Source organism: Sus scrofa, chromosome 18, assembly GCF_000003025.6.
Source record: "Sus scrofa isolate TJ Tabasco breed Duroc chromosome 18, Sscrofa11.1, whole genome shotgun sequence".
NCBI lineage: Eukaryota > Metazoa > Chordata > Mammalia > Artiodactyla > Suidae > Sus > Sus scrofa.
In genome coordinates, this window is record NC_010460.4 from 21,729,755 (window position 1) to 21,757,270 (window position 27,516).

Here is a 27,516-nt window from a genome sequence, read left to right on the forward strand (position 1 = left end):
GTCTTGATGACTGTGGCTTTCTAATATTGTCGGAAGTATGGAAGAGTTATGCCTCCTGCTTGGTTTTTGTTCTTCGGAATTGCTTTGTCAATTCTGGGTCTTTTATGGTTCCATATAAATTTTTGGATTGTTTGTTCTAGTTCTATGAAAAAATGTCATGGGTAATTTGATAGGGATAGCACTGAATCTGTAGATTGCTTTGGGGAAGCTGGCCATCTTTACGATATTGATGCTTCCAATCTAGGAGCATGGAGTATCTTTCCATTTTACGAATCATTTTTAAATTCCTTGATTAATGTTTTATAGTTCTCAGCATACAAGTCTTTCACCTCCTTGGTCAGGTTTACTCCTAAATATTTAAATTTTTTGCGTGTGATTTTAAAAAGTATTGAATTTTTATATTCTTTTTCTAATACTTCATTGCTAGAATAGAGAAATGCAACAGGTTTCTGAATGTTAATCTTGTATCCTGCTACTTTGCTGAATTCATTGATCAGTTTTTGTACACAGTCCTTAGGGTTTTCAATTTATTGTATCATGTCATCTGCATAGAGTGATAGTTTTACCTCTTTTCTTCCAATTTCAATACCCGGTATTTCTTTTGTTAGAATGATTGCCGTGGCTAGGACGTCCAATACTATGTTGAATAAAAGTGGTAAGAGTGGGCATCCTTGTCTTGTTCCAGATATTACTGGGAAGGTTTTCAGCATTTCTCCATTTTATTATATTGGCTATGTGTTGGTTGTAAATAGCTTTTATTATGTTAAGGTGTATTCTCGCTGTACCCACCTTGGTAAGACTTTTATCATGAATGGATGTTGGACTTTGTCATCTGTTGAGATGATCATATGATTTTTGACTTTTCTTTTGTTAATGTGGTATATGATGATGATTGATTTGCCTATGTTAAACCATCCTTGTGAACCTGGGATGAATCCCACTTGGTCGGGCTTTATGATCTTTGTTGGATTCGGTTGGCTAAAATTTTGTTGAGAATTTCTGCATCTATAATCATCAGAGATATTGACCTCTAATGTTCTTTTTTGGTAGTATCTTTGGTTTTGATATTAGGGTGATGGCGGCTTCATTCTTCAACCTTTTGGAAAAGGGTAAGAAGGATGGGTATAAATACTTCTTTATATGTTTGGTAGAATTTGCCTGTGAAGCCATCTGGTCCTATACTTTTGTTTGTAGGGAATGTTTTTATTACATATTCAATTCCATTTCTACTGATTGGTCTGTTCAATTAATCCCATTCTTCTTGATTTAGTTTTGGCAGGTTGTATGTCTCTAGAAATTTGTCCATTTCATCTATATTGTCAAATTTGTTGGCATATAATTGTCCATAGTATTCTCTTATGATTTTTTTTTTTTTTTTTTTTTTTTGTATTTCTGCACTATCTGTTGAGCTTTCTCCTCTTTCGGTTCTTATTTTATGTGAGTTCTTTCTCTCCTCTTCTTGGTGAGTCTGGCCAGAGGTTTGTCAATTTTGTTTATTACCCTTTCAAAGAACCAGCTCTTAGTTTTTATTGATGTTTTTTTCTATTGTTTTTTGAATCTCTATTTTATTGATTTCTGGTCTGATCTTTATGATTTCCTCCTTTCTGCTGACTTTAGGTTTTGTTTTTGTTCTTCTTTTTCTAATTCTCCTAGGTGGTGTGTTAAGTTGTCTACTTGAGATTTTTCTTCTTTTCTGAGGAAGGCCTGTATCACTATGAACTTGCCGCTAAGCAGTGCTTTTGTGGGATCCCATAGATTTTGAATGGTTTTGTTTTCATTATCATTTGTCTCGAGGTATTTTTTTAATTTCCCTTTTGACTTCCTCATTGACCCATTGGGTTTTTAGTGTAGCATGTTGTTTAGTCTCCATGTAGTCAGTTTTTTCCCATTTCTTTTCCAGTGGTTGATTCTAATTTCATGCCATTGTGGTCAGAAAAGATACATGAAATAATTTCTATACTCTTATTTATTGAGATTAGGAGTTCCCATTGTGGCTCAGTGGTTAACGAACCCGACTAGGAACCAGGAGGTTGTGGGTTCAATCCCTGGCCTTGCTCAGTGGGTTAAGGATCCGGCGTTTCCATGAGCTGTGGTGTAGGTCACAAATGCGGCTCGGGTCCCACGTTGCTGTGGCTCTGGCGTAGGCCAGTGGCTACAGCTCTGATTGGGCCCCTAGCCTGGGAACCTCCATATGCTGTGGGAGCAGCCCAAGAAATGGCAAAAAGACAAAAAAAAAAAAAAAAAGAAAGAAAGAAAGAAAATTATTGAGGTTAGTTTTGTGCTCCAGTATGTGGTCAATCCTTGAAAATGTTCCATGTGCACTGGAGAAGAATGAGAGTTCCCGTCATGGCACAGTGGTTGACAAATCCAACTAGGAACCATGAGGTTGCAGGTTCGATCCCTGGCTTTGCTAAGGGGATTAAGGATCTGGCATTACCGTGAGCTGTGGTGTAGGCTGCAGATGTGGCTTGGATCCCGTGTTGCTGTGGTTCTGGCATAGGCCAGTGGCTACAGCTCCGATCAGATTCCCAGCCTGGGAATCTCCATATGCCACAGGAGCAGCCCTAGAAAAGGAAAAAAAAAAAAAAAAAAAGAATGGATGTTCAGAGTTTTTTGGATGTAATGTCCGGAAAATGTCAATTAAGGCTAAGTTTTCCATTGTGTCATTTAGGATCTCTTTTGCCCTACTGATTATCTGTGTAGAGAATCTGTCCATTGATGTGAGTGGGTATTAAAGTCTCCTACTATGATTGTATTCCCGTCAATTTCTCCTCCTATGTCTGTTATTATTTGTTGTATGTATCTGGGTGCTCCTATCTTAGGGGCCTATATATTGATGATTGTAATATCCTCTTCTTGAATGGATCCTTTTACCATTAAATAATGTTCTTCTTCGTCTTTATTTATGAACTTCATTTTAATGTCTATTTTGTCTGAAATGAGTATTGTAACTCCTGCTTTTCTGTCTCTTCCTTTTGCATGAAATCTCTGTTCAAATCCCCTCACTCTCAATTTATATGTGACCGTGCCCTAAGGTGAGTCTCTTGTAGAGGGAATATTTATTATAGGCTCTTTTTTTAAGAAATCCAATCTGTCACTCTATGTCTTTTGATTGGAGCATTCAGTCCATTGGCATTTAAGGTAATTATTGATAAATATGTATGTATTGTCATTTTAAACCTTGTTTTTTCTGTTTTTCCTTTGTTCCTTTTTTTTAGTTGGATGATTTCCTTTTATGCTTCTTGTGTCCTATTCTTTTTAGTTTTTGTGAATGTACTAGTTGGTTTTGATTTGTGGATGCCCTGTTTTTCAAGTACATTACCCCTTCCTGTATCTGTTTGCATTAGCCTGACAGTAGTATAGACTCAAACACATTCCAAAAAAAGTCTAGATTTACCTACTTTCCTCCCTCACATTTTATGATTTTAAAGTCCTTTTTTTAACATCTTCAAGATTGTCCTTTTGCTGTTCCTTGTGTTTATGGTTACTATTACAATAGTTTTTTTGTTTTTTCCCCTTTAGATCTGTCTACTGGCTTATTTAATTGATTGCTTTCCCGGTGTGGTTTTCTCCATCCTATTTCTTCTTACTTCTTTTTTATTTAGAGGAGCCCTTTCCATTTTTCTTTTAGAATGAGTTTAATATTACTGTACTCTTTCAGTTTCTGTTTCTTGGAGAAAATTGTTATTTCTCCTTCTATTTTAAATGATATTCTTGCTTGGTAGATTATTCTAGACTGCAAAATTTTTCCCTTTCCCAGAACTTCAAATACATCCTGTCACTCTCTTCTGGCTTGTAGTGTTTCTGTAGAGAAATCAGCTGATAGCCTTATGCAGGGTCCTTTATAATTAACTCTGTTTCTTTCTTGCTGCCTTTAGAATCCTCTCTTTAACTCTTGCCATTTTCATTATTATGTGTCTTGGTGTGGGCCTGTTTGAGGCCCTCTGTGCTTCCTGTGTCATGATATCTGTGTCCTTCAGATTTGGAAAGTTTTCAGCCATAAGTTCTTCAAATATATTTTCCGTCCCCCCTTTTTTTGTCTTCTCTTTCTGGAATCCCTTTTATGTGTTGATTGGCCCACTTTATAGTCTCCCGTAGATATCATATTGCTTTCTTTTTCCTTTTTCACTTGGTTTTCTGTCTGCTGTCCTGAGTGGATGATTTCCATTATACTGTCTTCCAAGTCCCTAATTCCGTCCTCTTCTAATGATCCATTTTGCTCTTCAGTGACTTTAAGTCAGCTTGCATCTCTGCAAAGGAATGTTCTAATTTTTCTTGGTTCCTCCTTATATTTTCTAGTTCCTTTCTAAAGTAATCTGCATTAGTGTTCATAGCTGCTCTTAATTCCTTCCTACTCGCTCTTCGTCCCTTCAGTATTTTCACTGTCTCCTTTGTGAACTCAGTGTCTCAGACTGCAGTGGTCTGTTTCATTATTTGCTCCTTCGGGTGACTTCTCCTGCTTTTTTTAACCAGGAATGATTCCTGGGCTTCTTCATTTTGCTTATATTTTTCTCATTCTGTGAGCTTAGGGAAAATGACTCCTGTAGGCTTGGAGGGCTAGTTATATGCATGAGTGCCCCTGGGTATTTTGTGAGAACTTACTTTTGATTTTTAGGGTGCTTGATGTGTGTGCTTCCAGGGAGATGGAGGCAATGGTCAGGACTAGTAGCTAGTGCCTGGTTGCTGGGCCCTTGACAGTGGGCAGGACCCACGGGAATGTGGGGCAGGCTGCTCCTCATTGCAGGGCCCTGGGACATGACAGTGATCAGGCGTGTATAGGCAGTGCCCAGAGCATTTGGCAGTGGCAGTAGCAGGGCAGGTGCAATCCCAGGGGAGTGAGAGCAACAATGAATGGTGCTTGGTTGCAGTGCCCTCTTCTTTGCTAACATCTGAGTTGACTGGGCTGCAAGTGGTGCCTGTTCAGAGACCCCCTAGTCATGGTGGGCCACACCCCCATATGGTGTCTGAGATAACTGCTTTGTGTTGCTCCATCGCCTGTAGATCACACAAGAGATGTCACGTCATGCTTAGCCCCCCGCTGCCCTTAGGCCACACAAGAGTTGCCCAGCCACCTGTATCCGTCACAAAAGTTGCACAGTCACCAGTAGCACAAGAAAGTGGCATCTCACCACTAGTAGCCTGTGCCAAGGCACCCCACCCTCTGAGAGCCCAAGTGTGAGCAGACGAAGATATTCCTATGGCAGTCTGCCCCTCCTCCTCCCACCCTCCCTAACAATGGCATCTTGCTTCTCCAGGGGGCCTAGACCTCCTTCTGGGTTCCCCTAGCTGTGGCATTCAGCTCTCCAGCCCGTGGTATACTGCTCCCTAACCCCTCAGGCTGTCTCCATCCAGCCAATCCTCGTCCCTTCCTTACAACTGAACTCTGGAGCTTGAAGCTCAGCACCCAGCCCCCACCCAAGCATCAGGCTGTGGTGTCTGGAGGGGTGGTAATAAGATAATCTGTGTGGCTCTCCCTCTGCTTTGCCCTCCTCTGTCCAGCTGCTGCACTTTTATCCATGACTTTGAGGTTCTTCCATGTCAGCTGATCTCCCTGTCAGACAGGTGGCTTCCAAGGGTGTGGGTTCCTTTCTTCTTTAACAGCTCCCTCTATAGGAGTGCTAGTCCCATCCTGAATCCTTTTCTCTCTCTCTCTCTTTTTTTTTTTTTTTTTTTTTTTTGCCTTCGTTCTACCCAGTTATGTGGAGGGTTTCTTGCCTTTTTTGGAGGTTTAAGGTCTATTGCCAGCTTTCAAGAGATGTTCTGTGTGAATCGTGCTACATGTAGGGTTTTTTTGGTTTTTGGGTTTTTTTCGTTGTTGTTGTCTTCGTGGAAGAAGGCGAGTGCCACGGCTTACTCCTCTGCCATCTTGATTCTTCTCATGGGTTATTTCCTTTCAACGTCAAAGTCAAGATAGGGATCCACATCACCTTAAAAAGTACAGAAAATTCAGGCATCCAGGCAATGTTCTAGGTGTTGAGTTTATAGCAGTGAACAAAACAAGTAAAAATCCTGGGCTCATGGAAAGTTTATTCTAGTTAAGGGAAAGATGCAATAAGTTAGTAAAATATGTAAACTTTTATGCTGGAAAAAGTTAGATACCAAGGAGTGAAATACAACTGGGCAGAAAGGGCTGGTGGAAGGGTGGAAGTTACAATTTTTAAATTTATGTTTAGGAAAGATCTCCCTGGAAGAACAATTCAGAAAGGAATACCTCCTGATGGAAGTGAAGGAGCAATTCATCAAATATAAAAGCCCCCAAACAGAGGCATGCTTGGTATCTTCCAAGATGAGCCAGGAACCCAGAATGGTGTGGCGAGAATGAATGAAAGAAAGAGTCACGCCACATCAGTTTAGAGGCCCTTATAGGCCTTAATAGGGACACCATCAATGGGGAGTCATTGAAGAGTTTTGAGAGGAGGAGTGACCTAACCTGATTTTTGAATAATGGGATTATTCTAGCTACTGTGGTAAAAAATAAATCAGATGATCAGATAGAAGAGAAGAAGAACAGAAGAGGTGACATTTATAGATGTCAACAGGACATTTGTAGTGAAAATCTACATGGGAGATAATGTTGGCTAGGACCATCACAGTACCAATAGAGGTGGTGAAAAATGACCTATGAACAAATTTTGAAAGTAGAGTCAACAGGATTCAGCTATAGATAGACTGTGAGCATATGAAAGGAGTCAAGGACAATTTCTATTTGTTTTCATCTCAACAACTGGAAAGACAGAATTAAGATGAGGAGACTATGGGAAGAAGTTGAGGAATGACGATGGGAGTCAGATGCTTGTTAGTTTCGGATAGTATGTCAGGCATCCAAGAAGAGCCGCTCCTTGAGAGGGCAACTGAGTTTCCTGAGGGAAGCCTGCAATTTATCAGTGTATAAATGGTTTTTAGGACATGGTTAATTCATGAGTTCCAGTGAAAAAATCAAAATGCAGGCCTCATTAATCAAAAAATATTAAGAGTTTCAAAACCGTGGTAGCAGAACATTAAACCAAGTGTGAGACCATTGTGAGTGAAGGAGCTTATGTACAGGCAGTGCACCCAGGAAGCTGGCCTTGGCTTAAGGTCTAAATAATTCTAAATATTATCATAAAAGAGTCATGTGCCCTGAGGGATGGATGGATAGATAGTAGATATCCAAGGATTGAGGTCTGGGGAACTTTAAGTTAAAGATGTTAGAATGAGAAGGATCCCTCAGAACCGGACTGAGAAGGAGAAGCCAGCAAGATATTTGAACTAAACAAAACAGAAACAATGGTAAAATGTTTGAAATGGATTTGGGAATGGTTCATTAGCATCCAGACTCAGCCTGAAGAGCTGGGTTATTGCCTCTGGTGTTTTGCTGTGTCCAATTGCCAGGCAGTTTTACTAGCTTCGGTAATATATATATTACTTAATATATAATATATAAATTGGACATTATTGGAGTGCCCACTGTGGCACAACGGGATCTGCAGTGTCTCTGCAGCACCAGGACTCAGGTTCAATCCCTGGCCTGGCACAGTGCTAGGCTCTGATCCCTGGCCCAGGAACTCCATATGCTGTGGGGCAGCCAAGAAAGAAAAAAAAAAAAAAATGTGAACAGAACTTTTTCACTAGTCAGGCTGTGTGTGAAGCAGCAAAAGAGAACCTGGCTGAATGTAGCAAAAAAGTGAGATAAAACCATCCAGGGCAAGGCAGAAATACTCAGGAATAAATAATCTGTTTCTTATCACAGGGCATAAATCTGTTTGGGGTTTTAGGTTTCAGAACATGTTACCTTAGTTACTAAGAGGTTAAAAACATACCAGCTTTGATATGAGAGTCTGTGGAGTTCTGTGTGCAAGCAGCTGGTCGAAAGTCAAAGACTGACCTTTTTTCTGGAGGTCACTCTTCCTGGAGCTTTTGGTGATTCCCAGACATTCAGCAGACCCTGGATGTGCACCAATGATTCCTGCAGAGAATGAAGAGTTGTAACAAGTCCCAGAAAAGATGTCATGTAATATGCTCCATTGTGTCATCTCCTCCTGGCTTATTCCGAGATCAGATAAAGCTGCCTCAGTGCATCTGACTGCTCCAAAATGTGCAGGGACCACGGAGGCAGAGGAAGAGACAGACTATCAAGGGACATGATAGAAAAGACACACTCCTTCTTCCAGGTACTAATATTTTGGAGTGAAGAGGTGGGGGCATAAAAGGAAGATGGAAAAAAGGTTGCATTAACAAATCCAAAACCCTCGTCAGCATCTCTCAGTGGATTTATGTTGCTTATAGGGAATTCATGTAGTTCCCTCCTGTATTCTGCTGAGCTATAATTTAATATAGAGAGCCAGCATACTATTCTAGGCCTGTAGCAGAGACAGTGACTATGGCCCTGACATCAGCAAAGAGCAGCTGACTTTTGGGCAAGGTTTCATTCTGCCCACTTTGAAGTAAGGTTACAAAAGCATTTTCCTTGACATCATACAGTTAGAGCTGCAGTGCTATCACCTCTTCACTAAATGACCCTCTCTCAATTCTACCTACCTGGAAGGATGTTTTGTAGGCAGCCTTTTAGATTCAAAGTTGCAGAGCAAATAATCTTTGTTGGAGCTGCTACTATTTTGTGCCTTTGAGATGATTTGTAAAGGTTATGTCATTCCACCTATAACCCTTCTGTGAGAAAAGGATTATTTCTTCCCATTTCATAGGTAAGAAATTAAAAGTCAGAGGGAAAATAAGAGCTCACAGCTGTTCAACTGCCAGGGACGTTTTATTAGAGTTTGGACAGTCACCTGGTAGGTCGACTTAGAGCTTTTATCACCCACAAGGCAATGCTACAGTTCCTCTATAAACTTTTTATCTTAAAAAAATATATAAGCGGTGGTTTGGAATTCAAGCTCAGGTCTGCTTGGGTATGTTCCTTCCTTACATGACTCAAGTGTTTAGAATATTCAGCAGGTATACAAAAAAAAAAAAAAAAGCATGTGTTTTGGGAATCAAGTGCTCCATTTCAATTTTTTAATATGACATAGAAAGCCATGTCTTCTTAAATATGAGAGATATTGAGAATCCTGTAATCCATGATGCTAAGGACTTAGTTTCTCTCGAATGCCAGGAGGTGGCATTTTACTTCTGTTCTTATTTTGCTCTTATTGCTTTCATTGAGATTATAATACGTATAGCATTTTCATTTCATTAAATATTAAAAAATGAAGTTCAAAACCTCAATATACTCACAGTTTGAGGTCTGTTACAAAGGCTTGGTCACTGTAAAATTTTGCATTTTAGGGTATGATTTTTATATAGATGCTTTTTATGTATTGAGCTCACATTAAATTTTTTCAGAAGCTGTTTTAAGAGAGCACATAAGTCACATCAGCATTATGGTGTCATCTGTAAACCTAGTGTCCAATGGAGAGCTTGGAACACCAAGCATAGTACTATTTAATTCTAATATCTGTTTATTACATCTTCTGTTGAGTTGGTTTGCTGAAAGAACAGACTGCAGTAATTAATGTGGAAACTAGCATTCCAGAATCTTCTTCATGCTTAATACTTAGCAAAATCAAAATTACTATGTATTACAGAAATTATTCTGAATATGGAAAGAAAATTACATTTATGGTACCAGACACATTTTATAAGATTTTCAAACTAGAAAAGTATTTATGAATTACTTGGACTAGAATTATATGTTTTAAGTGTGGGTGTTCCCATCATTTCATAGCTGTTGGACCTCTGGAAGTTTTTTGGTTTTTATTTTATTTTTTTATAAGTTAAATTGACTTGGCAGGGTCTGAATGGGACAAAACTGATGGTTCCTATAAGGGAGTGGATTTGAAAATTTATGTGTGTGATTTGCATTTGGCTCTCTCCTTTCCTTATCTTTATGTCCTTTCTCTGCAGCCCATTTTCTACATAGCCTTTCTGCAGCAATGCTAGCTGGAGAATAAGCAGGAATTCAAAGAGGATTAACCAACACATGAGAGGCTTAGAAGTATTATTATAATAAGTTGCTTAAAAGTAGGTGGCAAAGCTTAGGGAGATTTATGTGGTTTAAAGGCGCATATTCACATTTTATCAGGACCTTCTTAATTGTAGTAGACCTTTAGTTACTCACATGTAACATGGGTTTTCACTTGTTGGCAGGTAGCACAAGAGATCATGACACATAGTAATTTATCACTTTGCTGACAGATGGATTTGAATTATGTCTCTATTGAGGTTGGTATGCATGAGCCCAACCTAAAATCTGGATTCATACCTCAATACTTTGAGTTTCTTACTTATAATGTTAGCATCCCTGATGTCCATTTGACACAGTAGAAAATTATGGAAAGCATGTTCTGAAAAACTTAATGTAAATCAAGGGATTCTCAAATATCTTCATTTACTTAAAAACAAGGAGTAGTATATGAGTAATTATTGTATAATTTCCTAGAGGTATATAAGAAAAAATACAGATTACAGATTCAAAATTTATACCCTTGCTTTGCATTTTGTATGATTACAGTTTATATAAATGATTATAATCACAGAGTTATATATTAGCAAGCGATCCATTGTGTTTACTTTTCAATGCATTAGTGCTTAGAAATAAAATAAAAACATTATAATTAAATAAGATTTATCATGGAGGACTTCCTGGAGGAGGTGAACTTTGAAACAAACCAATCCTAATGGAAGGGTATTCCCATTCTTACGATAGGGTCTTAAGCAAAGGACAGCCTTCCTGGTAGATGAATTGAATAGTAAACTCAGTAACCCACATGACATGATTGCTCAGACAGAGACAGTCTTTTTGTGGGTGTCTGAAGTTTTGCTTCATGGTTTGGACAGTTTTGTACATCAAGATTTTGTCATCTGTTAAGAGAAACAGTCTCCCCTAGGAAAAGGCCAACCATAAAGCTGATTCAGATATTTACCCTTGAAGGTAAACGTATTTCAGCCCTTTATTAAAACGATCCAATTAGTTTGCATTCTGGGGATTGATGGATACAATCTGACAACTTTACATTTCCAGAGGTATCGTCAGAGTGAAAAGATATTAAGGAAGGGAGTTCCTGTGGTGGCGCAGTGGTTAACGAATCCGACTAGGAACCATGAGGTTGCGGGTTCGGTCCCTGCCCTTGCTCAGTGGGTTGACGATCCGGCGTTGCTGTGAGCTGTGGTGTAGGTTGCAGACGTGGCTCGGATCCCCCGTTGCTCTGGCTCTGGCGTAGGCCGGTGGCTACAGCTCCGATTTGACCCCTAGCCTGGGAACCTCCATATGCCGTGGGAGTGGCCCAAGAAAGAGCAAAAAGACAAAAAAAAAAAAATATATATATATATATATTAAGGAAGATCACAGATATAATAAAGGGATCTCTTCATAATCTTAAAACATGGCTGCTTTGTAGCCTCAGTGTATGCCAAGTTGTTTGGAGAAATTGTATTTTGAGCTCAGGATATAAAAAATGAAAGTAGATCAAAGATTTTTATTTTTAAAGATGTGATATATGTACAGAGTGTTTATCCTGCCATTGTGACAACAAGGATGAATCTGGAGGACACTGTACTAAGCAAAAGTAGCCAGAAAGACAAAAACTGCGTGATCCCACTTATATGTGAAATCTGAAACTGTGAGACCCTTAGAAGCAGAGAGCAGAACAGTGGTTGCCAGGGGCAGGGGGAGGGGAAATAAGGGAGATATTGGTCAAAAGGTGCAAACTTCCAGTTATACAAGATGAATATGTGACTATAGGTAACAATACTGTATTGTATACTTGCCATTTCCTAAGAAGGGAGATCTTAAGCATTCTTAACACACACACACAAAGGAAAAGAAAACAAAGAAAATGGTAACTAGGTGAGGTGATGGATATGTTAAGTTGATTGCAATGATCATTTCATGATATATGTTTATTAAAACATCAAGGTGTACACCTTAAAATATACAATTTCTATTTTTGATTATAACTCAAAATATTGGGGAAGGAAAAAAGATTAAAATACTATCATGTTTGTTTTCATAACATAATGAAAAAACCAAAAACAGTGATTTTTAGGTTTGGCTTTTTTAGGTCATTAACCACTAGATTGTAGGAAGAAAAATTTCCCAGAGAAACGTCTCTTTGTAAGTACAAGAGCAGTCAGTTCAGTGGGGTAAGGATAAGGAATGAGCCCAGGCAGAGAATTTTCAAAATCCAGATGTCAGGATTCTATCCCCAAAGGCCGTATTTCAATCTTGGAAGGAGGAAGTTTCATGTATTTTCTAAAAGCACCCACATTTATTTTGATCTGATGCAATCATCAGGAGACCCTCTGGAATTATCCTTTAGGGGGACTGTTAAAGAAAAGCAAGCCCTTATAGCATACTTGTGATATATCAGGTTAGGAAGCTGGAATTAAGCAATTATGTGAAGATGTAAACACTAGTATTATTCAAGCAGTGGTGTGCAGTAGTGGTGTTCTGGACTGTTTGCCTGGACTATTTGTCTCCTGCTCTACTTCCACTATATTTAATTCACCTTCTAGGTTAAGTTTATTGTTGAAAGAATAACATTTGACCCTGTGACACCTCCCTGAAGAAGATTTGTGTGACATAAAATGTTAGTCTTTTGCTAGACTGGTTTTGCCCCCTTCCTTACATATGTATAATTAAAATCTAAAAAGGAAACTAAGCTCTATCAGCTTTGTTTGTTTGTTTGTTTGTTTGAAGGAACTGGGCTTCATAAACAATAGAACTTCACCCACATTTGCAGGTGGGGACTAAAGGAATGGAATGCTTGAATTGAGTATAATTGAAGGCAGTTTCAACAAGTACCTTTTAACACACCGTTAGCAGAGAAGCTGGAATAATTTCAGAAAATGGTTCTGTTATTTGCTTTATCTTTGATCGGGTTTATCAACATTGATTCTTTTTTTTTTTTTTTTTTTCCCCTTCTTCAGATGTACATCCAGACAACAACACTTACTGTCTCCATGAGTTTAAGTGCTTCGGTGTCTCTGGGCATGCTCTATATGCCCAAGGTTTATATTATAATTTTTCATCCAGAACAGAATGTTCAAAAACGCAAGAGGAGCTTCAAGGCTGTGGTGACCGCTGCCACCATGCAAAGCAAACTGATCCAAAAGGGAAATGACAGACCAAATGGCGAAGTGAAAAGTGAACTCTGTGAGAGTCTTGAAACCAACAGTAAGTCATCCGTAGACTTTCCGATGGTCAAGAGCGGGAGCACTTCCTGATAGATGTACGTTGAACATTCTTCTACTGGTCTTGGGGACTGTGCTTCATGTTTCCAGGGACATGGTGGTACTCACAAACCATGAGACCATCACAGCAGTTAGAATCACCTGGTTAGAACCAAATGATTTCAAGGCAAGTGGCTCTTCTCCAGAGTGGGAATACAAATACAGCATCTCTTTCACCAAGTGATATTCAGGTCTCTCTTTTGAGGCATTACAGAGCTGGAAGCTTGGAACTATGCTCCACTTATAAAACTATGCTTTAGTGCTTAGGAACTACCTTACGGGCTTTGTTTGTCGAATACTGGCAACTCCTTGTAGAATTCACTGTTAACTAGTATTTATGGAGCATGCAGACCAAATATCTTACACAAATAAACAGTATGTTATTTAGGTATTTAGGGAAATGAGAAAACTAGTTAGCCAACATGAAGGTTAAGTCATAGTTATTACTTGTCTCCCCAGACTGATCCCTTGATCTTTGGTTTTTCTTATTGGAAGCATTAAGATAATAGAAGTCTTCTCTGAAAGCCTCATGACCCTGAAAATTGTAACATTACTTTTCTTCACCTATATTGCTCTTCTCTGTAATCATCCCTGAAGAAGCACATCCCAGTACCAAATTAATCCAGCAGAGTTTAACTGCGCTGTTCAAGTCCATCTTTGTATCTAAGCAAATAGACTGGAGTTATGAACAGCAAAATACCAGAAAGCTGAATACAGTGAAAAATACATACAACCTTTACAAATTTCTATAGATGGTTGAAAAAGAAAGAAAAGCTAAGGTCCTTGCTTCCTATGTTCTATGAATACAGAACAGGTATTTAATAATTAAGGATAAAACCATATGAAAAAATTACCCTCTTTATCTCAGTTTCCTCCAGGAGGCTCTATCTCCTATTTTCTGTACCTTTGACATGAAACACAGGTTAGATTGATTTTATTTGATTTAATTATTATAACAACTTAGAGCCTTCACTAGACTGACAAACCTTCCCTTATATCAAGATTTCCAGATGAAAACTGTCCACTCTAATGCCCCATATGCATAACTTAATTAAAACTTACTGGCTTCATTTTCTATCAGACTTATTGTAATTACTGGCCATATCCTCCAGGAAGATGACCTTCAGCTCATGAATATCAAATTGAGTCACTTGTAGAGAATTTCACAGATACTCCCCACATAGTCATCCTTCAGCAAACATGAAACTTTGAGAAAGTGTACAAGAAAGATGCAGTAAGGATGGGTTTTGGCATCAAATTGTTATAATCATCTCTGATTATAGGTAAGCAATTGACTAATAGTGGGCTTATTTGGGCCCTTAGCAAAGGATGTACTATAACTACACTTAAAGGCATCAGAGTAGAATGCTTATGATTTGAGGGCAGAATTTTATGTGTTTTTCTGTCTTGAAAGCATCAGTTCAGGAAGTTAAAACCTCCTGTAGGATGCCAATAAACTACTGTTGGCCAGTGATACACTTTGAACACTGGCACTCTTCAGTATGACTCATCAGTCTACAGTTGCACTTGTTTTATCAACAGTCCAGAAAATTTTATATAATATTGTTTCAAATGAAAGTAAGCAAACATACAGTGAAAGAAACAACAGTTTTCCCAGACTCACCTCTGGAATGTGGTAAGGAAAAAAATTAATAAACTCTTCCCACCCTTTTAAAAAATTGGTTCCCTGAAGGGAAAGTTTCCAGTATTGATGAGACTAATCCCATGTCTTAGAAATAAGTCTCATCCACTTTTTTTTCCCTCCTATTATTTTCTGTGGATGTTGAAATGAAAATTTTATAGCATGTACATTTCCCTGTTTTCTCAGAAATAAGAATGAAAGAGTACAGATGTGGAGCATGTATGGTGGAAAAAGCCTACCACATTCTGGAGGAGTCAGATGCTCATTTTTGGAAAGTAAAAGAAAGTTAAAAAGATGAATCAAAATAAAGTAATTACTACCTGAAAGAAGGTTAAATTGTACTCTGGAGATTTCAGTGTAGTATCATCTTTTATAGGAGTGGTTTGGGTTGAATACATTAGGCCAGATAAAGTGATTGAAGTTTACACATTCAGGAGAACAGTATGTGAAATCTTTGCATGTCCTTCTGTAATCCCACTCCAGGTAACCACTGCTAACATTTGTTCACTTACACGACCTATCATTATGGATGCCTTGTGCCCCAGTTCCCTCTACTACATGTAACGATGATTTGAGCCAAGAGTCATTCAAAATCATAAATTCTCTCAAAATACCAAAAACTTGAATAGCTTAAATGTAACATTTTTCTTCTAAAACTGGGTCTTATGTCTTAAGAAGTATAATTGAAAATTGGGGAGTGGGGATCAAGAGGGCAGAAGAGTAAGACGTGGTGCTCACCTTCTCCAACAAACCAAAAAAAACAAAACAAAAACAAAAAAAACTACATGTAGAACGATTCGCACAGAACATCTACTGAATGCTGGCAAAAGACATTAAACCTCCAAAAAAGGGCAAAACACCCTCCACATAACTGGGTAGAACAAAAGGAAAATTAAAAAAGAAAAGAGAGAAAAGCAATCAGGATGGGACTAGCACTCCTGAGAGGGAGCTTTTAAAGAGGAAAGGAACAAACCCATACCCTGAGAAACCACCTAACTGACAGGGAGATCAGCTGACATGGAAGAACCTCAAAGTTGTGCAGAAAAGTGCAGCAGCAGGACTGAGGAGGGCAAAGCAGAGGAAGAGCTGCACAGATGATGTGCACCACACCCCTAGAGGCCACAGCCTGAGATGCTCTGGTGGGGGCTGGACACTGAGACTCTGGCTCCGGAAGTCAGAACCAGAGAGAGGGCTAGGGGTGGGTGTATGGAGACAGCCTGAGGGGCTAGAGAGCAGTGTGCCAAGGGCTGGGAGCTGAATGCCATGGGCTGGGGAGCCAAACGCTACAGCTGAGGGAACCAAGGAGGAGGTATGCGTCTGCAGGAGAAGCAAGGTGCCATTGCTGGGGAGGGGAAGAGAGGGAGGGGAGGACCACATAGGAATAGCTTTGCCTGTGTACACACAGACTCTCAGATGACAGAGCACCTCTGGTGCAGGCTATGGGAGACAGAGTACAGAAGGCCAGGTACCTCTTGTGTGGCCTAAGGGCAGTGGGGGGCTAAGCACTCTTGTGTGATTTATAGCTGGCAGAGCTTCATAGCAATTACCTCAGACACCAGAGGAGGACATGGCCCACCACCACTAGGGGTCTGTGAACAGATACCAACTGAGGCCCTAGGCACCTGAAAGGTTGGCAAAAAAAAAAAAAAAAAAAAAAGGGGGCACTGCAACCAAGCGCCATTCATTGTTGCTCTCACTCCCCTGGGATTGCACCTGCCCTGCTACTGCCACTGCCAAATGCTCTGGGCACTGCCTAAACCCGCCTGATCACTGTCACTTCCCAGGGCCCTGCAACGAGGAGCAGCCTGCCCCACCTTCCCGTGGGTCCTGCCCACTGTCAAGGGCCCAGCAACCAGGCACTAGCTACTAGCCCTGACCATTGCCTCCATCTCCCTGGAAGCACACACATCAAGCACCCTAAAAATCAAAAGTAAGTTCTCACAAAATACCCAGGGGCACTCATGCATATAACTAGCCCTCCAAGCCTACAGGAGTCATTTTCCCTAAGCTCACAGAATGAGAAAAATATAAGCAAAATGAAGAAGCCCAGAAATCATTCCTGGTTAAAAAAAGCAGGAGAAGTCACCCAAAGGAGCAAATAATGAAACAGACCACTGCAGTCTAAGAGACACTGAGTTCACAAAGGAGACAGTGAAAATACTGAAGGGACGAAGAGCGAGTAGGAAGGAATTAAGAGCAGCTATGAACACTAATGCAGATTACTTTAGAAAGGAACTAGAAAATATAAGGAGGAACCAAGAAAAATTAGAACATTCCTTTGCAGAGATGCAAGCTGACTGAAAGTCACTGAAGAGCAAAATGGATCATTGGAAGAGGACGGAATTAGGGACTTGGAAGATAGTATAATGGAAATCATCCACTCAGGACAGCAGACAGAAAACCAAGTGAAAAAGGAAAAAGCAAGCAATATGATATCTACGGGAGACTATAAAGTGGGCCAATCAACACATAAAAGGGATTCCAAAAAGAGACAAAAAAAGGGGGGACAGAAAATATATTTGAAGAACTTATGGCTGAAAACTTTCCAAATCTGAAGGACACAGATTCATGACACAGGAAGCACAGAGGGCCCCAAACAGGCCCACACCAAGACACATAATAACGAAAATGGCAAGAGTTAAAGAGAGGATTCTAAAGGCAGCAAGAAGAAACAGAGTTAATTATAAAGGACCCTGCATAATAAGGCTATCAGCTGATTTCTCTACAGAAACACTACAAGCCAGAAGAGAGTGACAGGATGTATTTGAAGTTCTGGGAAAGGGAAAATTTTGCAGTCTAGAATAATCTACCAAGCAAGAATATCATTTAAAATAGAGGGAGAAATAACAATTTTCTCCAAGAAACAGAAACTGAAAGAGTACAGTAATATTAAACTCATTCTAAAAGAAAAAACAGAAAGGGCTCCTCTAAATAAAAAAGAGGAAGAAATAGGATGGAGAAAACCACACCAGGAAAGCAATCAATTAAATAAGCCAGTAGACAGATCTAAAGGGGAAAAAACAAAAAACAAAACCAAAAAACTATTGTAATAGTAACCATAAACACAAGGAACAGCAAAAGGACAAACTTGAAGATGTTAAAAAAAAGGACTTTAAAATCATAAAATGTGAGGGAGGAAAGTAGGTAAATCTAGACTTTTTTTTTTTTTTAACAATATATGTAAGCCTATACCACTATCAGGCTAGAGCAAGCAGATATAGGAAAGGGTTAATATACTTGAAAAACAGGGCATCCACAAGTCAAAACCAACTAGCACATTCAGAAAAACTAAAAAGAAAAGGAAACAAAAAGCATAAAAGGAAATCATCCAACCAAAAAAAGGAACAAAGGAAAAACATAGAATCAACTGGAAAACAAGCTTTATGTCAATGGACTGAATGCTCCAATCAAGACAAAGAGTGGCAGATTGGATAAATAAATAAGAGCCTATAATATGCTGTCTACAGGAGACTCACCTTAGGGCAAAGGACACATATAAATTGAAAGTGAGGGGATGGAAAAGGATATTTCATGTGAGTGGAAAAGACAGGAAAGCAGGAGTTGCAATACTTGCCTCAGACAAAAATAGACTTTAAAACAAAGGCCATAAAGAAAAAGAAGGACACTAATAATAAAAGGAGAGGAAAACCATTCAAGAAGAGGATATTACAATCATCAATATATAGGCCCATAATATAGGAGCACCCAGATACATACAACAAATACCAACAGACATAAAGGAGAAGTTAATGAGAATACAATAATAGTAGGAGACTTTAACACCAACTCACATCAATGGACAGATCCTCTAGACAGATAATCAATAGGGCAACAGAGACCCTAAATGACACAATGGGTAATTTAGACTTAATTGACATTTTCAGGACATTACATCCAAAAAAATCAGAATATACATTTTTTCACGTGCACATGAAACATTCTCAAGGATTGACCACAGACTGGGGCACAAAACTAACCTCAACAAATTTAAGAGTATAGAAATTATTTCATATATCTTTTCTGACCACAATGGCATAAAATTAGAATCAACCGCAGGAAAAGAAATGGGAAAAAACTGACTACATGGAGACTAAACAACATGCTACACTAAAAACCCAGTGGGTCAATAAGGAAATCAAAAGGGAAATTAAAAAAATACCTCGAGACAAATGATAATAAAAACAAAACCATTCAAAATCTATGGGATCCCACAAAAGCACTGCTTAGAGGCAAGTTCATAGTGATACAGGCCTTCCTCAGAAAAGAAGAAAAATCTCAAGTAGACAACTTAACACACCACCTAGGAGAATTAGAAAAAGAAGAACAAAAACAAAACCTAAAGTCAGCAGAAAGGAGGAAATCATAAAGATCAGACCAGAAATCAATAAAATAGAGATTCAAAAAACAATAGAAAAAAACATCAATAAAAACTAAGAGCTGGTTCTTTGAAAGGGTAATAAACAAAATTGACAAACCTTTGGCCAGACTCACCAACAAGAGCAAAGAAAAAAACCAAATAAGAATTAAAAAAGGAGAAAGCTCAACAGATAGTGCAAAAATACAAAAAAAAAAAAAAATCATAAGAGAATACTATGGACAATTATATGCCAACAAATTTGACAACCTAGAAGAGATGGACAAATTTCTAGAGACATATAGCCTGCCAAAACTGAATCAGGAAGAAATAGATCAATAGACATGCCCAATCAGTAGAAATGAAATTGGATATGTGATAAAAACATTCCCTACAAACAAATGTCCACGACCAGATGGCTTCACAGGTGAATTCTACCAAACATACAAAGAAGCACTCATATCCATTCTTCTTACACTTTTCCAAAAAGGTTGAAGAAGAAGCAACACTCCCAAAGATATTCTATGAAGCTGCCATCAACCTAATACCAAAACCAAAGATACTACCAAAAAAGAACATTAGAGGTCAATATCTCTGATGATTATAGATGCAGAAATTCTCAACAGAATTTTAGCCAACCAAATCCAACAGCATACAAAAAAAAAAGATCATAAAGCACGACCAAGTGGGATTCATCCCAGGGTCACAAGGATGGTTCAACATACACAAATCAATCATTGTCATACACCACATTAACAAAAGAAAAGTCAAAAACCACATGATCATCTCAATAAATGCAGAGAAACATTTGACAAAGTCCAACATCCATTCATAAAAACTCCTACCAAAGTGGGTATGGAGGGAACATACCTTATGGTAATCAAAGCCATTTATGACAAACCCACAGCCAATATAATACTCAATGGAGAAGAGCTGAACGCCTTCCCACTAAAATCTGGAACAAGACAAGGATGCCCACTCTTACCACTTTTATTCAACATAGTATTGGACGTCCTAGCCACAGCAATCAGACAAAAGAAATAACAGGTATTGAAATTGGAAGAAAAGAGGTAAAATTGTTGCTCTATGCAGATGACATGATACTATATATAGAAAACCCTAAGGACTCCACACAAAACCTATTCAAACTGATCAATGAATTTAGCAAAGTAGCAGGATACAAGATTAACATTCAGAAATCAGTTGCATTTCTCTATACTAGCAATGAAGTATTAGAAAAAGAATATAAAAATTCAATACCTTTTAAAATCGCATGCAAAAAATTAAATATTAGGAGTAAACCTGACCAAGGAGGTGAAAGACTTATATGCTGATAACTATAAAACACTAATCAAGGAAATTAAAGAGGATTCAAAGAAATGGAAAGATATTCCATGTTCCTGTATTAGAAGAATCAGTATTGTTAAAATGGCCAGCCTACCCAAAGCAATCTACAGATACAGTCAATCCCTATCCAATTACCCATAACATTTTTTACGGAACTAGAAGAAACAATCCAAAAGTTGATATGGAATCATAAAAGCCAAGAATTGCCAAAGCAATTCTGAGGAACAAAAACCAAGCAGGAGACATAACTCTCCCAGATTCAGGCAATATTACTAAGCCACAGTCATCAACACAGTGTGGTACTGGTACCAAAATAGACATATGGACCAATGGAACATAATAGAGACCCAGAAATAAACCCAGACACCTATGGTCAATTAATCTTTGACAAAGGAGGCAAGAACATAAAATGGGAAAAAGACAGTCTTTTTAGCAAGCATTTCTGGGAAACCTGGACAGCTGCATGCAAGTCAATGAAACTGGAACACATCCTCACACTATGCACAGAGACTCAAAATGGCCTAAAGACTTAAACATAAGACAAGACACCATCAAACTCCTGGAAGTGAACATAGGCAAAACATTCCCTGACATCACCCATACAAACACTTTCTTGGTCAGTCTCCCAAGGGAACAGAAATAAAAACAAAAATAAACCAATGGGCCCCAATCAAACTTGAAAGCTTTTGCATAGCAAAGGACATCTTAAAAAAGAAAAAAAAGACATCCTATGGAATGGGAGAACATAGTTTCAAATGATTTAACTGAGAAGGGCTTAGTCTCTAAAATATACAAACCACTTATACCAGTCAACAGCAAAAAAACCAACAACTCAATTGAAAAACAGGCAAAAGACATGACTACACATTTCTCCAAAGAAGATATACAGATGGCCAACAGGCACATGAAAAAATGCTCAACATAACTAATCATTAGAGAAATGCAAATCAAAACTACTATGAGATACCACCTCACAGCAGTCAGAATGGCCATCGTTAACAAGTCAACAAATAATAAATGCTGGAGAGGGTGTGGAAAAAAGGGAATGTAAATTGGTTCAAACACCATGGAAAATAGTATGGAGGTACCTCAGAAAATTAAATACAGAACTACCATATGACTGACCCAGCAATCCAATTGCTGGACATATATCCAGACAAAACTTTCTTTGAAAAAGATAACATGCACCCCTGTGTTCACTGTAGCACTGTTCACAATAGTCAAGACATGGAAACAACCTAAATGTCCATCGACAGATGAATATATTAAGAAGATGTGTTACATATACACAGTAGAATACTACTCAGCCATAAAAAGAACAAAATAATGCCATTTGCAGCAACATGTTTGGAGCCAGAGACTCTCATATTAAGTGAACTAAGTCAGAAGGAGAAAGACAAATACTATATGATATCACTTATATCTAGAATCTAATATATGGCACAAATGAACCTTTCTACAGAAAAGAAACAAACTCATGGACTTGGAGAACAGACGTGTGGTTGCCAAGGCGGTATGGGGAGGAGTTTGATGGACTGGGAATTTGGGGTTAGTTGATGCAAACTATTGCCCTTGGAATGGATAAGCAGTGAAATCTGCTATATAGCACAGAGATCTACATCTAGGCACCTGTGATGGAACACGATGGAATATAATGTGAGAAAAATTATGTATATATATTTATGTGTTACTGGGTCACTTTGCTGTACAGTAGAAATTGACAGAACATTGCAAATCAAGTATAATAGAAAAAAATAAGGGAGTTCCAGTTGTGGCTTAGCAATAACAAACCTAATTAGTATACTTGAGGACATAGGTTCAATCCCTTGCCTCGCTCTTTGGGTTAATGATCTGGCATTGCCACAATGCTGCCGAGTGAGTTGCAGATATACCTTGGATCCAAGTAAGGCTGTGGCTGTGGCGTAGGCCAGCAGCTGCAGCCCTGATTCGACCCCTAGCCTGGGAACTTCTATATGCCAGGGGGGAGCCATTAAAAAAATAAAAATAAAAAATAAAAATCTTACCAAAAAAAGAGTGAAAAAAAAGAAAGAAAACTGGAACAGCTTTTGCCCTTCAACTCTCTATAACTAGTACCATGCTTCCTCTGATTTAAAATGCCTCCTCTCAAAACTGGTGAAGCCTCTTCTCAACAAATCCAGGGCTGGTTGATCCACTGGAATGATATCCATGTTGCCACATTCTCACACTTTCTGCTACCAGACTTTTGACAAATCACCTTTACTACAATGAAGTGACAATGACATACGGGACAGTGTTTTATAAGCTATAAATCATTATATAAAGGTAAAAGTATCATTGCGGCCATGAAACTATAGATTCATTGGTCTGTGGTTAACAGAAAAGAGAAGACTTAAAATTCAAAAACTGTTGTTTTAGCATCTTTTTATTATGGGGAGAATTTTGATAATTATGGCTTCTATTCTATAACCTTATTTTTCTGACATTTTAGCTGTATATTTATGATATATATGCAATGTTTTTTCCTCATAGCCATGAAGCAATACAAGTCCACAAAACAGAAATTTCATCTTAAAGGTGACTTATTAAAGCCAGAAATTCTAATCACATATGTAATATTTTAAAGCTTCTAAAGGCACACAGAATAAATATAATGTGAAACTGGAGGGAGACCAAATGAGTCCATGTTCACGACTAAATTTGCAGAACTGCATTTCACACATTAAAAAAAGGTCAAATGTTATTTCATAGAAGTGTGGAAAGAGAGAAACAGAGTTGATATACATGAATTTTATCAATGGCACCCAATTAACAAATGCTGTCACATGGCATTCCTTAGGCTATGTTCATGCATAATTCATGAAAACAGCTGCTGCTGGCGGTAGAGGTTCTTTTTCTAGCTTGTGAACATAGTGTGGTGTGCACAGGAAGTGCATTGTTGCTGCATGCAAAAACTGATTTTCAATAAGCATATTCAATACCAGAAGTTTTATAGAGCTTCTATGTACATATGTACATCTCTGATCCCTTTTGGTCTGTAATACTTCTGGGATAAAGGTAAAAATATCACTGCTGATATGAAAACCTACAAACATACCTTGTTTTACTGTGCTTCATTCTATTGTGTTTCCCAGATACTACTTTTTTTTTTTTTTCTATTTTTACCAAATAAGCATTTGTGGCATCCTGAGCTGGTTAGCATTTTTTAGCAATAAGGCGTTTTTGTCTAGTTACGGTATGTACATTGTATTTTTAGTCATAATGCTGTTACACATTTAATAGACTATAGTATAGTATAAGCATAACTTTTGTATGCACTGAGAACCCAAAAACTTCATGTCTCTCCCTTCATTGTGATAATCACTTTGTTGCAGTTGTCTGTATCTGAACCCATTCTGTCTCCAAGGTTTGTCTGCAGTTTGATCTGTGGTTAATAGAATGGACTTAAAATTCCAAAAATGCTATTGTTTTATCATCCCTCTGTCTTCTTGCAAGATAGCTGCTATTAACAAAGTCTGCCTCTTAATCACCGTTTCAATGTTGACCAAATCATCAGTTTCCAAAGCCTTATGTGCCTTTTCTAACCATTAGAAAAATTAAGATTGCTTGCCTTTTGTAAATTATAGTCTTTTTTCTCAATAGAATTCTACCATCTTTTTTCCTTGGAGTTCACATCTAAGAGTTCCAAGAGTGAAGTACAAATTAATAAATAGCTTTAGAATCTTAAAAGGTGGAAAATCCTTGAAGATTAATATCAGAAGATCATCTTTGTCAAGGTCTCTTGGCCCTTGTTCCTTTATTTCAACCATGATTTTTCTTTCTAGCTATCTACAAATTTGATAACTATGTCTTACATTTTAGTTATTGTTAAATATATTGAATAGATCAGGAAGCTGAACAATCTTTTTAAGGGTCATTTTTCCTACTCTTACCTTCATCTTGTCCACAAAGATTACATGAAAGTCATTCAAAAATACAGCCAAAGTACAGATTTTATTTTCTTAGAAAAAAATTTAGAGGCATATGAGAGCATTATATAAATTAGGAATTTTTTTCTTTAAAAAGTGAAGACCATAAATGTTATTGTATTTCACTTCACACTAAACGAAATGTGACATACAACATTTTAGAAGTGTTAAGCATCATTGCATATAGATTCTCCAGGACAACAGCCATTCCCTTGCAAATCTACTCTGCCTCCACCCTTACAAAAACCCAGTATTGTGGACTGTGGACCACTGATAATACTGAGTGACCCAGTTCAGTGGCCTTTCCCATTCATTTTTTAGAGAACAAAATGTAATTTAAAACCAGGTCTAAGATCTACTTCCTTTCTCTTGTGCCCATAAAAACCTAATGAGGGCAAAGTAGGTAAGATAAGCAGATATATCACCTGTTTGGGGCATGATGCTCATAATATTCAATGAAATCAAAAATAGCAAAAATATCTACAACTAGAACTTCCTGGGTTTTCTGCGATAATTTTAGTGATTGTGGACTTAGTATATTCTTAGTCTCTGGTAAGAACTTGTCTGGTCAATTCCTAGTGTTCATGTGCATTAAAATGGAATGAGTCTGATTGCCAATTATTTCAGAGAAGGACATTCACAATTTCCTTATTCAATCTTCAAAAACTAAATTATTCTCTAAAAATTTGATTCACTCTGAATTGGATTTATATAGTGAAATACATACATGTTTTGAATTTTTCATCATCCTTCTTATGATTATTAATTCCAGGGTTCCACTGAAAAATAGGACGTCACATTTAAAATTTTAGAACAGAAATTTATGCCATCATCTCTCTCAAAAATCCAAAGGAATTATTTGGATTTAGGTTTGTATTTCTGGAAATTAAGTATGAGTATAAATTTGACCTAGAATATTTTCGTATCTACATTTTTATAGTACAGATTATTCTTACAATAATGGGTTTTACTTCATAGGAAGTTGGTACCAGAACAATTGACTCTTCATTTCCTTCTTTGAGTCTTTATTTTCTAAACATCTCCATTTGTACCCTTTGGATGAAACCAGATATATGTGTGTTGGCAAAATGCATTGATATTTTATTCTGTCTACTTCTAAAGTCTAAAAGTATTATTTTTCAAATTTTTAAAAAAATTTTAATTTTTAATTTATTTTCTTTTTAGGGTTGCACATGTGACATATGGAAGTTCCCAGGCTAGGGGTAGAATTGGAACTGCAGCTGCCAGCCTTTGCCACAGACACAGGATCTGAGTGCATCTGTGACCCACACCACAGCTCACTGCAACACCAGATCCTTAACGCATCTAGTGAGGCCAGGGATCGAACCTATATCCTCATGAATACTAGTTGGGTTCATTACTGCTGAGCCACAACAGGAAATCCCTAAAAGTATTATTTTTTAAGTGGAAGATATATTCATTCTCAAAGCACAACTAATTATAATGACTAATCCTTTTTTGGTCATCAAATCAGACTTGAAGAATTGAGTCATTAATGTGGGTTGTAAAAAACTTTTTTTTGTCTTTTGCAGAATAGAGAATTTATCTGCTCTTTCATTTTTTTGTATCGTAAATCAAAATAATACACATTAAGTAAGTTCCCATTATGGCTCAGTGGTAACGAGCCCAACTAGTATCCATGAGGATGTGGGTTTGATCCCTAGCCTTGGTCAGTGGGTCAAAGATCCGCTGTGAGCTGTAATGTAGGTCACAGACACACAGCTTGGATGCTGCATTACTGTGGCATAGGCCGGCAGCTATAGCTCTGATGCAACTTCCATATGCTGCGGGTGTGGCCCGAAAAAGCCAAAAAAAAACACATTAAAATTTAATTTTACTAAAATTTGTTAAAGAACAGGGTGTTCACATTTTCAGTTTTTTTTTTTTTTCCCCTTTTGGTAAATATACTATAAATGAAACTAGTTTTACAGATGAAAAATTCTGCTGCATCTTAATTCTACAATGGTTAGATTCTTCATGGTTTAAAAATAATAAGTAACATGAAAGCTACATATCATAAAATAGTTATCACAAGATTTGAATTTTAAAGTCATTTTAACAAGCTAATTTATTAGTCTGTATTATAATTTGTCTTATTTTGTCTTAACAGCTTCCTCTACCAAGACGACATATATCAGCTACAGCAATCATTCAATCTGAAACAGGGAAAAGATACAATATGGAGAAACGTGGTAGGCGATGGTAAACCATGAACATGACACCGCCAACACTTACTCCTGGAGATCTCTGTAGACTACAATCAATCAAATCAATAGTCAATCTTGTAAGGAACAAACAGTAGCCACATGCCAAAAGTATCAATAACAGGGAGTGAATAAACCCATTTTATACAACACAACCAATGAGTGTCAAGCTAAAGTATTGCTTACTCAAGAGCAGTTAAAAAAAAAAAATCACAAAAGGAAAACTAATGTTAGCTTGTGAAAAAAAATGCTGTTGAAATAAACCATGTCTGATGTTATTCTTGTATTTTTCTGTGATTGTGAGAACTCCCATTCCTGTCCCACCTTGTTCAACTTGTATAAGACAATGAGTCTGTTTCTTGTAATGGCTGACCGGATTGAAGCCCTGGGTTGTGCTAAAAATAAATGCAATGGTTGACGCATGCAATTTTTTATACAAATAATTTATTTCTAATAATAAAGGAATGTTTTGCAAATGTTGAGAGTTGTTTCGTTCCAGTTTTAAAGCCAGGGAAAACTTTTTTCCAGGTGGCACCTCTGTTGTTATTTAACTCCTCTGTAAAAGCCCTGGTGTGCCAAGAAAATTCTATTTCCTCGAGGAATGTGTTTTTGTACATTTGCGTGTATGTGAAGAAGATTGTCTTTTATTCCTATATGAAAAAGAATTATTTGTGTAAGATTTTGTGAATATTTCAAGATTTATGTGGTAGCTTTTAATAGTAACTGCTTCTTTTATGAAGAATCAAGCAGTAGCTTGAGGTCAATTGCTTCAGGTATCATAATTAACAAATGATG

General features: G+C 37.8%; 1 protein-coding gene and 1 long non-coding RNA gene across 7 annotated transcripts in view; one reads left to right on the top strand and one right to left on the bottom strand.

Moving 5' to 3' along the window:
* GRM8 (glutamate metabotropic receptor 8) overlaps positions 1–27,198 on the top strand; it is an 811,904-nt gene extending 784,706 nt beyond the window's left edge. For 5 of the 6 annotated variants that reach the window (XM_021079054.1, XM_021079053.1, XM_021079052.1 and 2 more), the window contains 2 exons: positions 12,904–13,205; positions 26,628–27,198. In XM_021079054.1, coding sequence (XP_020934713.1) covers positions 12,904–13,200 — 297 coding nt within the window. In that variant the 3' untranslated portion in view covers positions 13,201–13,205; positions 26,628–27,198. The remainder of the gene's footprint in view (positions 1–12,903; positions 13,206–26,627) is intronic. The other variant, XM_005673194.3, reaches the window with a different exon arrangement.
* On the bottom strand, positions 5,879–8,144 carry LOC106506789. The gene is made up of 2 exons (XR_002340438.1): positions 7,865–8,144; positions 5,879–5,927 (listed from the first exon to the last, which is right to left on the bottom strand). It is a non-coding gene; the product is annotated as an uncharacterized LOC106506789 (long non-coding RNA).